At 30.0% G+C, this 12,824-nt stretch overlaps 1 protein-coding gene across 1 annotated transcript; it reads left to right on the top strand.

Annotated features, from left to right (window-relative positions):
- Positions 1-9,604: 9,604 nt before the first annotated feature.
- Positions 9,605-11,209, top strand: BDCG_16081 (uncharacterized protein; the record flags this gene model as incomplete). The annotated part of the gene is made up of 3 exons (XM_045425353.1): positions 9,605-9,902; positions 10,334-11,109; positions 11,162-11,209. The coding sequence occupies 3 exons, from the start codon at positions 9,605-9,607 to the stop codon at positions 11,207-11,209; spliced, it is 1,122 nt and encodes a 373-aa protein (XP_045279091.1).
- Positions 11,210-12,824: the final 1,615 nt, after the last annotated feature.

The following is a 12,824-nucleotide window of genomic DNA, read 5'->3' as shown; positions in this document are numbered from 1 at the left end:
TTACAGATAACCTTCTGAAGTTCTACAAGAATGTCACATCACAGTCAGAGAGAGTAGAAGATTATTGAAAGAAGTTCATATAATATAAGATTATCAATCTGAAGAGATGCAATATATAAAGTTTGATTTCTAGATCTGATATTCTGAGAGATGAACTGATTGCTTCAGACTGTTAAGTGTTTCTTGAGAAAGATAGACCTGTGAACCTGAATGCTGATTCTGATGATATTCTTAGAAAATCACATTGAGTGATTTGTGATAACTGACTTAAGAAGAATTCTAGAGAAGAGATCTATGCTTCTATCATCACTGATACTGTCAATTGTATTCTTTTTACAATAGCAGCACTTCACAGTTAAACACTCTGTTAAGTGAATATAGTGATGATATATCTGCATGAGTATCTTACTAAGAAGATCTATATGAGACAATTCATCAGTTTTGAGACAGATTTACTGAAAATGCTTGTCTGTGTAATTAAGAGTAGTTTATACAGCCTGAACTCTGCAGTGAAGATCTGATATAATTACTTAACAGCTCTGTTGAGTAATCTTGAATTTACAGTCAGTATATATGATTCAGTACTCTGATATCATACATTCAGATATTATCTCTATATAACAATCTATGTTAATGATTTTAACATCATATCTGAAGTTTCTGAGAATGCTGATTGACTAGTGAGTATACTTAGTGAGAAATTGAAAGTCAAGAATCTACATCAGTTAATTAAGTATTTGAATATAAAAGTTCATTGTTCAGACAAAGAAATTGATTTAATATATTATTAATATATCAAATGTCTTATTAAAGATTTCTATCTTGATAATACAGCTGTCATCAGAATATCAATGAAGAATAGATTGTATATTAATGATTTCTCTATATCTGAGAAAGAGACTGATTTCACAATTCAGTGATATTAATATAATGTGAGTTGCTTGCAATATCTTACAGTTAAAACATATTCTGATATCACTCACACTGTCTTGCTACTTACTCAATAGAATGTTGATTCAACATCTCAATATTAAAAGACTCTATTACATGTTATATATTATTTGAAAGAAATCATGAATCTGAGCATTTTCTACAGATACAGTCTGTATAAGAGATTCATTTCTATCAATCTTTTCATTTCTACTGATCTTTTCATTTCTACTGATCTTTCTATTTCTCTCAATTTCTCTGATGATTTCTACCTACTCTTCAGCTACTCAGATTCTGATTGAACCAGTCTCTTAAATAATGATAGAAAATCAACATTCAGCTACATTTTTAAGCTTACAGACAGCTCAATTTCATGACATTTAGTGAAGCAATCTTGTATATCTCTAAGTTTCAATGAGACTGAATATATGACTCTTAGTGAGATGATTCACAAGATAACATAAATTTAGAATCTTATAATTGAGCTTGACTTCATTACTACATCTCTGATACAGATTCTCACTGATAATAAGAATGTTATAGATCTTATAAAGATAACAGTTATTACAGTCTGAAGCAAGTACATTGACACATGTTTTCATTTTTCATATTAACAGTTGAATCAGAGAATCATTGATTTAGAATATATTCTCATCACTCAGATAATGACAGATGAACTCACTAAATCTCTAAACACTGTAATATTTGTATAATTCATGATTTTACTAGGTCTTACAGGTGTAAAAGTTGAGAATGTTTAATTTTACATTTGTATTAGTTTTGACAGACTATCTTGATAGTTTGAGTGTTTTTATATATGAGTCTTATTATCTTGAGAGGAGGTGTTGACTGTTACAGCTGTTACGGTTAGCAATTCCACTAGATCACGTGACTCATCACTATATTATGTTCTTGTAGATAGATCTATCAATACAACCTTTAACTATTCTACAAGAATGAATTTGTATGATAATTATATAAGAATTTTACAGAAATGATTAAGAGTCAATCAGAATTCTTCTATATAAAAGATATGAGATAAATCTGTATAATAGTCAGAGAAAGATCTGCAGGTTATAAAGAATCTTATAGAATAAGAAACTGAGTGATAGACTCTTTTTTCTTTATAATAATAAGAGATTTTTTCTCACTGAGGTTTTTTTTATATAGATGTGAAGAATTTTTAGTGAGTATTACTACAGTGCTGAGCCTAATTCTATGAAATCACTCAGTGAAAGGCTTTACAGACAAAGTCTTAGAGAGAGAAGAATATATAAGAAATCTCACTTCTTACAGATTCTTTACCTCTATTTCTATCTCTTGAGTAATTAATAGAGTTAGCAGCCCTTGGCTACACACAACTATATAGACTGGAGTTCATGAATACTATTATACATTTGATCTCTACATTTTATCTTTCTACTGTGAATACTTCTAGTAGTTAACAGTACATATCACGCCAAGCTGCAAACACCCGAATAATCGCCTGCGAGCACTTATTCTTACATCTGAACTAGAAGAAACTCTGGAACCTGAGTGTTCAGAAGAAGCCACCGCGGAGGTCAAGATAGCATATGACATCAAGGTCACTGCGTGGAAAATCAAATATATGAAATATGAGAAATTGAATTATTATTATTATTATTCTTCAATTATAAATGTATGCAGTCAGAGACTATGACATCTACCTGAGAACTTTAGTTCTCAGGGTTTTTTCTATGTCTGTAAAGTTAACTATTATACATTCATCAATTTCAGATATGCAAAATCAGAAAATTCCAGCTCAGAATACAAAAACTGTTTACAAATTGCAGTGTTTTAACATCATCTCATACTTTGAAATCATTTGACAGTATCATGACAAAAGAAAAGAGAAAAAGAACACAGTCTCAAAGATAGACACATTAAATAGATAGATAGAAAGAAATTAAAAGAAAAAGATAAAGAAAAAGATAAAGTAAAGAGAGACTATAATAAAACAAATTATTAAAAGAGAGTGTATAGCTGTTTTAACAGACTATATCTGATTGATTTCCTCCTCTTCATATTCAGATAATTCTGAATTTAGCTATTTTCTTATAGCTGCTTGAGTTTCTGATAGAAAGTCTACTAAGTATTTAATTCCTGTCTCAGTTGAGAATAAGAATCTCATATTTAATTGATTTAGATTATACTTCTCTTTCAATCTGGCTCTGAGACTATTGTATAATGTACAGTGTATTATAATATGCTCAGAATTCTCATTTATATTGCAGAATGAGCATTCTATTGAGTTAAATCTATCATCAAATCTTTGTATATAAGATTTGAAATAGCCATATTCTAGTTTCAGCTGTATTATAGATGAGAATATTTTCTTTTTACATTTAATTGAACAAGATTTCCACTTGGGTTTTGTTTTAAATCTTGAATAATGTATACTCTTCTTTTATTTCTGCCAGCTTTCATTTCACTTGTCTAAACAAGATTCTTTTATTTTTCTCTTTACAAAAGATCAGGATATAATTTTTTGAATAGATCTGCTTAATTCTGCACTCTTTTTTACAGCTGAATCAGTCAATTCATTGTCATGAATATTCATATAAGCAGGAACTCAGTGTAGATGAATTCTCAGCTTTGATATTCTTCTCTTTTGAATTTTTAAAACAGAGTTTAAGATCAGTTCAAGGTTCATTTAATCATTATGAATCTGACTATTTCTAAGTCTTTTTAAAGCAGCTTAACTATTAGAGAATATTCATATCTCTTTTAAACAATTTTCTCTTTTATAAGATTTTATTTCAATGAGTTTGAAAGCTTTCACTATTACAAATAGTTCAGCATCAAAGACTTTATATTCAGAGCCTAGATTTCAGAAATCTGAGATAAAATTAATATTATCTTCAGTATAAGCAATGCTTGTGTCTAATCTATTCAAGTTCTCATTTTTTGAGTCATCTGAATAAATCAGAATAGAGTCTTTTATATTGATTGTAGAAATTCTCTTCAAATGCTGTTCATATTCTTTCTCTTTTGATAGTTCACTTATTTATAAGTCTATAAGAGATTCAAGCTTTTTTCTTCAGAGAGATAACTTCTCATGATCAACTTTTTCAATATTTAAAGAAGAAAATTGATTTTTAATCAGAGAGTATAGTCTGTACAGTTGAGAAGACATTTTCTTTGAAGAATTATTTTCATTTCAATCAAGAAATCTATTTCAATTCAGTTCATTTTCAGAGTTAATTGATGAAAATGAAGAAGAGACTCTTTCTCTGATTATATGATTTGAGCTCATCTTTACAACTCTCAGAGCATAGTTCATACAGGTCTTTTCAAATTAAATAGCAGGAGAAGGAATTGAAGCTTCAATTTTCATTGCTTTAATAGAAGATGATTTGAATGCTCTCAGAATTCTTCTCAAGGCTCTGTTTTACAGACTTTGAAAGAGTTCAGTGAAATTCCCTTGATTATTTCATCAAACTTGAACTTCATAATCAGCTACTGATGTAATACAGGCTATATATAACTGTCTTATAGCCTGAAAGGATAGACTTCTCTCTGTATTTAATAGTCTGATTATGTTATTCAATAGTCTTTCTGTCTTAACAGTTCTTTGTTAAATGTGATATTTAAAATTCAACTTGGAGTTTAATCATACTTCTAATCATTTGACATTTACACTGAGTTTAATCTCTCTATTTAAAAGAGTTAGAGATAGTTCTTTCTCATTGAATCTAGAAAAGAAATGAATTAACTCAGTTTTATTCATATTAAATTGAATTTGATTGATATCTGCTCTAACAAAGATTTTCTTTGCAGCTTCTTCAATTACTTTCAAATTCTCTTTGATAGTTTTTGAGCTGTAGACTAGATCAATATCATTCACATAACTTGAAAATTACACTATTCTCATATTTCTATTTTTGAATAGATATGCAGTGTATATTGTAAATAAAATAAGTGAGATTGAAGATCTCTGTGATACTTCTATTTTTATCTCAGTCTTATCTTATTTTATTTTATCAAAGAAGAGTTATATAATTCTTCTAGATATAAAACAGTTAACTCATTTTATTAGAGAAAGTGACAGTTTTAATATCTTCAATATCTGAATTAACTTTGACTTTGAAATATGATCAAATGCTTCTTTTATATTAATAAAAACTGCAGTTGAGATCAGACTCTCATGCTTTGCTATTTGAATATCATGAACAACTGAGAGAACAGTGTCAATTACAGAACACTGTTTTCTATCTCTCATTTATTCACTGAATAAAAGAGAATTATCTATAGAGCTTATAAAAGATAGTTGAGTAGCTATTATCTTTTCTAAAACCTTTTCTAGACAGTTCAATAGAGATATTACTCTATATAACTTAGAAATTGAAGTTTTTCTATTAGATTTTACAAGAATCACTTCAGTGACTTCTCTTCAGTATTCAGAATGATATTCATTTTTTAAGAGATTGAAAAAGAGCTCAAAATATTCATTCTTTAAGTAGAAATATGTATTTTGAATAATTAAGTGATTAATTGAATCAGAATCTGCAGCAGTTTTAACAGAACTTAAGAAGATAGCTGACTCTAATTCATCTTGTGTAAGATCAGATCATTTCCAGTTATTTTTATCAATGTAGTTGAGAAGTAATATATTCTCTTTCTCTGAATCTGAATCTGAATCTGATGAGTTCTGAAAGAGAATTCTTATAAAAGCTTGATATTTTTTCTTAAAAGAGTTTGCTGTATATGATTCATTCTGAAACTTATATTCTAAGACTGAAAGTTTTACTACACTTCTTGTTTTAGTATAGTTAAAAGCTTTAAAAACTTTCTTCTCTTATACTTCTTCAAGAAATTTATTTCAGCAGTCTGTTTTAGCTCTTTTAATATCTGAAAAATGTTCATTTCTGACAGCTTTGAACTCTTCATCAGATATTATATCATTCTTTCAATCTCTTCTAGCAGTAGCTAATTCTTTTCTTTTAGATGAGATATTCTTATTTCATCAAGATTTTGAATACTTAGAAGATTTTCTTTTTAAAATATTATCTCTAATACTTATTAGAATAATAGATGTAATAAGCTTCACTCTATTCTTAAGCATTTCATTTGAGATATCTTGATCAGAATTCTAATATAGCTCATTCTATCTTTCAGATTTTAATAGTTTTATACTTTCTTCAACTGCTTTTCAATCAGCTTTTTCAAAGTTATACTGATTAGAGAGAAGAGAATTTTCACTCATTTGTTTTTCACTCAGTTCAATATTAAATTGAATAATCTCATGATCTGATTCTGATATCTCATTTGAATTAATAAATCAGTTTATAAGTCTTCTTTTCATTAGATTTTGTGATATGAATATTAGATCTATAATAGACTTCTGTTTCATATCTTTTCTAAAGAATGTTTGTTGATCAGACTTATTAATCAAATCTATTGAATACTCAAAGATTCATTCAATCAGATTATCAGCTCTCACTACTCTCTTGCATTCTGAATTTCATTAGAAATGATGTGCATTGAAATCTTCTACAATTATAGAGTTTCTTGATGAAGTTATGTTCAGAAATTCTCTATCAATTGTTCAGATATTGTTATTTTTCTTCAATGACTTTTCATTATAGATATTTATAAGCTGTATAGTATTAAACTCATTTTCTTTATCTATAATATCACCCACCAGAATATCAGGGTCAGATATAATATTAAATCTTAGATTAAATTGATATCTTAATCTCTTTCTTTCACAGATCACTACTCTTGACTTTATCTCAGACTTTTGAGATAAAAAGCAGTAGTAGCTTGAATGAGAAATGACATATTTTTGCTCAGCATCAAAATTCGGCTTCTGAAGCAGTATAAAATTAACTTTTTACTCAAATACAATTTGAAGACAAGAATAAATACAATTTGAGTTTCTATTCACATTATTTTGAATAAATGTGATTTTTGAAGAGTTTTTAAACTTTTTTTGTTATTTTTGTTGTATATTCATACTAAAAGAGAGTAGAGTAGAATCTAATCATTATTATCAGATAGTAGATTATAACTGTTCTGAAAAGTAGAAATCTCAACTACTTACATTATATCTAGTTTATTATCAGAGTTATTTCTCAATTCTCTAATCTTAACAGAAGTTTGAGAATTCAAATTCTATTTATATTTAGCTGGAGAATTGAAGTTTGAAGACTTAGATAGTTGAGAGTTTCTTCTTTTTAAGCTTACAGTTGTAAGTCTACTGAATTGACTCTTCTCTTCAGTTCTAGATTGACTTTGAGCTTCATCTTTTCTTCAGTTCTTTTGAGTTCTAGAAGTAAATATACATTCTTTTGAGCTAGATGCATGTTTTTCTTTGCAATTAGAGCACTTAAGCAGAGTATGTTGACAAATTTCATCTCTTTTTAAGCATATTTTATATTTATGCTCACTAGTTTTGTGATCTCTGACACAGAATGCACATTTTGAGTCTCTAAAATATGAGATTGCAAAGTATTCATATCTTTGACAGTTTGAACACTGTGTTTGAGTTTTGAGATTCATTCTTGAGTCTTTGTATTCATGAACTCTCATTTTCAAATCTGCTACTCTTACTTCAGAGATCTTTCACTGTTCAAGTATTTTTATATATACTAGAACAGAGGCATTTCTTCTGCTTTATCTGAATTCAATTGAATTTAGTCATACAGGCTTCTTTCTCAGTTGAATGAAGTTGTATTCTTTCAATTCATTTTTGAGAAGTAGCATTTCTTCTTCACAGTCAAAAATTTCAACTGAAATATCATGAAGAATGAATTTGTCTCACTTTTCATCTCTTTCAGATAGAATTATTGTGTTTAACAAAGATTCTACTGCTGACTTTCAGAGATTCTCATTCTAAATAAGGAATTCAGCACTGAATTCAGACATTGTAGTCAGAATGATAGAGTTTTCAAAGAATGATGACTCAATTGAAGCTATAACTGGTTTTTGAACTTCAATATCAGTTATTAACTGAGAAAAGAACTGCTGATTAATTTCATTTCTAATTCTGAAAATGAGATTTGAGTTTAGCTTGTTTCTTTACAGAATATTCTGGTTTGAGACTTTGAGAATAAGTCTTCTATTTCTGAAGATTTGAAAGTTTTTCTCTTTTTGCATTTTCTTTTTCACTTTTCTATGAATAGAGACATGAGCAGTATTCTTCTCAGTTTTCTCAGGATTTTGAGCAGGTTTTGAGACAGCAGATTTAGAGATAGCAGATTCAGCTGTTTAAGCATATATTTTCTTTCAATTTAAAGAAGAAGAAGAAGTAGAAAAACAGAAAGAAGAAGAGTAAGATGAAGAGTCAGTGATTGTACTAGAAATTTTCAAGGTTTTTTAAACTGTGTTTGAGATTCCAAGTTTGAACTTGATCATCTTCTGTAATTGTCTAGCCTGAGCATGAAGAATTAACAGAACTTCTTCATTCATCTCACTCAGACACTGCTTTTCAAGAATCTTGCTTGCTTTTTCAAGTTTCTGTATTTTAAGAACTTGTTGTTTCTCTATTTCTTCTTTCTTTCTTCTCTTCAGAATTTCAATCTCAGGAATAGCATTTGAGAAAGCATCTTTTTTCACATCAACTGAGTGTATTTTTAAACTCATTGTTTTCACTCAATGAAAAGTTGATCAGACTGTTTCAATTGAGATATTTCTAAGTCTGTTTTCAATTGAAAAGTTGATCAGACTGTTTCAAAAGAAGAATAAAAGACTTTTATGTATAAAACACCTGATTTTTTTCACACTAGTTCAGTAACTAGATTAAATTTTTAAAGAGAATCTAATAAACTAAAATTGATTTTTAAGATAAATTAATAAAATCTTTATAATCTCTTTCTTGAGATATAGTGAGGAAAAGTATGATATCAATTGATAATAAATCAGATAATATGACAGTTTTTAAGAGAAAAACTGACAAAAAATAAATCAATTTTTTGCAGAGAAATTGATTAAAACTATTCAATTTTATTCTAAATCATTCAATTCTTCTCACACAACAAGTGTGCAACTCAAATCAGTTAATAAAGAGTGTAAAAAAGAATTAAGTATTAATGAAAGCTCTTCAGTCACTGAAAAAGTAATTCTTACTTAAAAGAATATGAAATTATGACAGAAAACAACTCTGTTTTTAATTCTTTGTAAGAATATTGTGTAAAACTCAAAGAAAAATACCTTACTTTTTCAAGAGAAGTAAAAAACTATTTCTAAGATCTTTTTTTTTGCATTAACTGCTGCAGAAGAATGAGATAGAAACTGCTAAGATATGCACTACTGTATATTCTCTATCAAGACTTTCCCTCTTCAGAGTCTTGATATTATAGAGAATATAAGTCTGTTTCTATATAATAATATAAATATTGTCAGTGAGATGTAGAGAAACTGGTTATTTATATCTCAAAATAGAAGACTTTGTCAATGATTATATCAATATAGAGTTAATTCTCAAATTCAATAGAAATCTAGTGTTGCTGTTCTCAATCTCTTGCAGAATCTATTGAATATTGAGATATTAAAACTAGATTTAATATATCTCACTGTGCAGGGATCAAAGACTCAGTCAGATCTTGAAATATACTGATTTTATAGTTGTTGATGTGCTGTTGACTCATTGTCTGTTGATTATATGCTTGATATTATCACTGAGGTATCTTTTTGTATTTTTCTGCTGGGGATGGGCCAGATTGGGAAGGGCGGTACGAGGGTGGGACTTGGCGTTGGTGTTTTGGAACATCAAAGATGGACAGGGTTTTCGCGGAGGTCGCTCCTCAGATATCTCCACAACTACAGATCGGGGATCTTCCAAAATCGAGAAGATTGGTGCATACGGCTAGGTCTCTTCACCTTACAATTTGTATGGCAATTTGGCCCGGGGTTGTGGTGTGGTAGGGGAGAATGGGGGATAATCCCACGCAGGAGTTCCGAACAACGTCTGGTTCACATTTGGCTGGATAACTCCACCACCACACGGGGTATGCGGTCGGCGATGGGGTCAAAATGCTCGTATGATCGAGGGCTTTTCGATGGATCTATCGGCGGGTTCTTATTCGAAAAATCGAGCGAGTTCGTGGTGGAGCCATGAGAAATTGAATGAAGAGATACGAGATGTCATATGGAGAACAGTAGATGCCACAGAGCTACATGTACGCAGTGAGGATGATGATGTGAAGGAGATTATCCGTTCGTTAAGAGATCGACTCTCCCCCACGACCGCAGACTATCAAGATGATGTGAGAACCCGATACCATGATCTCTGCAAAGCACCGAAAAACAAAGGTATAGAGAAGTGGTTAAACAACTGGTCACTCATCGAAGATGATATCAAAGAGGCGGATATAGCTGGACAGTTCAACTTGAAGAAAGATTTCTTAAATACGAACCTAGCTATTGATTATTGATGCAGGATATACACAGGCATGGGCTAAGGATGTCCGATGTGATAAAGATGTCATATCTTTGATAGAGTTAGTTAAGGACTTCAAGGAACGGTATAGGGAAATGGGTATTCTCAAAGGAGATAAATCTATGAACTTCGCTACCCTTAATGGAAGACCTCAGCAATCCTCATCACCAGCAACATTCGGAAACTGCATCTACGGAGCCCGTCACCGATACGCCCAGTGCTACTATCTCAATCCATCAAGGAAGCCACCTGGATGGAAGGAAAACGGGGAGAAGAGAACTCAGATCGATCAAGCTCTTAAGAATCAAGGATTAAAGAGACGCATTGATCGTGCGATATCTAGAGATTCATCCATGAATACAGATATGGTAGATGCCAATGAAGCAGTCCTGGGAGGAATGGTTCTGAAGCAATCAGATCCTCAATCTATCAATCCTCAATCTATCGATCATCAATCTACCGATCATCAATCTATCGATCAACAGATCAGAAAAATATCAATGAACTCTTCAAATTCTCGCTCCTACCTCCGAAACTCCTGGATCTTTGATACTGGCGCGGAACAGCATATATGCAATAATCGAACACGTTTCCTATCCTTTACTCCTGCGAATGCGGAAGTCTATACAGGCGATTCCAGCACTAAAGTTGAAGGTTATGGAACTGTTAGAACTATCATGATAAATGAAGCAGGAAAGCAGTTCAATGTCAACCTCACCAACGCGGCTTACATCCCGAATTTCCATACAAATATGTTGGCCCTTACGGCCGTTGCGGTTAGCGATCCCACTAGATCACGTGACCCATCACTATATTATGTTCCTGTAGATAGATCTATCAATACAACCTTCAACTATTCTACAGATTATAGTCTGAATGACATGTTTTTCTTTTTAGAACATTGTATCAATATTTTTTAACATGAATAGTTCATCTTTTTTGAAAAGACTCTCACTCTTTATTAGAGATATTTCATTTTCTCTGAATCTGCTGATCAGCAGATTCATATACTTTATATATTTTTTTAAGAAAGTGTGTTCTTCATTGTGAAGAATATCACTTTTTTTTTTTTTTTTTTTTTTACACATCTAGAAGAAGCAGAGTCATCTTAATATAAGTGATACATCTGTTACTTCAGAGTTCAGCTCAAGACTCAGAATCACATACTTCACTAGATAACTTATTGATAGAATAATCACTTATTATAAGAAGATCTCTGACTTGCAAGATAAGACTGAGATCAGTTTTCATCAGAGTATGAAATTTGATAATGAGACAATGAAGAAACTTTAGAATAAAGAAAAGCAGAGTTAATATTCATCTGCAGAATCTATTCATTTCAACTCATTGAATTCTTCACTATCTCTCATCTTTGAAATACTGACTTTTAATGATGATCTGAATCAATCTATCTATTACACTGCAGACAATCTTATAAATCTTATACAGATAATACTATAGAATCAGATAACTGTGACTGAAATTACTTAACATCTCACTATATCTGTCTCTGTGTAAAGAGACACTATAAGAAATGAGTTGTGAGAATATCAGAAGAAAGTTAAATATACACTAAATATTAAATCAGTGATTATATTTGATGACTCTAAATATGAAGCCTGATATATTGATATATTAATTAATACAGAAGTTATTAATAAAACTGATATTTTATTAAGAACTTAATAAGAATTCTCTTTTACATATTATATTAACTCTGAGAAGTGAAGAATCTGTTCTAAGTCTCTATATAGATGTATACTATTGAGTCTTATTAAAAACATTTGAATCACTATTAAAATCTTAAAAGCTGATAATACTGCAGCTCTGTGAGATAAGATTAATATTAAATATATAATATCACTGATAGAAGAACAAGTTAATATCTTTAAAAAATTAATAAAATTATAAGTCAAGAAGAATGATTATCTTACTTTTCAGAGATATTTTCACTATCTTATTATCTGTTATAAGAAGCTCTGTCAGAGCACTGAGAATATATATCATGATCTTTTTCTCAACAATCTACAGAATTATCAAAGACTATTTATCAAGACATATTTAAATAAGTTTTTCTTCACTGACTAGAGACTCATTGTCAACATTGATATTGATAATTTAATAAAGTAACTGATCAATCATATATTCAGAATATCATCACTGAGTAGAAAAGCAGTCTCAGATCATTCTGTGACTGTGAAAAAGAATAAAGATAGACAAAGATAAGAATAAAAATGAGAATAAAAGCACATCTGTATGAAAGTGCACTCACTGCAGAAGATATGAATATACTGTTGACAGATGTTTCATCTTACACTCTGATAAAAAGAAAAAGAAGAATGATAAGAAGAAAGAGAAGAAGAATGACTTAATAAGTTCTTAATCAGCAGTAAATGCAGTAATTATAAAGATTAAGTTCTATTTCTCTTTCACAGTCACTGAAAAATCATTCTCTAAATCTTAATATTTGAACACATGTGTAAGTCTGAAT

Source organism: Blastomyces dermatitidis, assembly GCF_000003525.1.
Source record: "Blastomyces dermatitidis ER-3 genomic scaffold supercont1.1, whole genome shotgun sequence".
Classification (NCBI taxonomy): Eukaryota; Fungi; Ascomycota; class Eurotiomycetes; order Onygenales; family Ajellomycetaceae; genus Blastomyces; species Blastomyces dermatitidis.
Note: the sequence above shows the minus strand (reverse complement) of the source record. Positions and strands in the feature narration are given on the sequence as shown.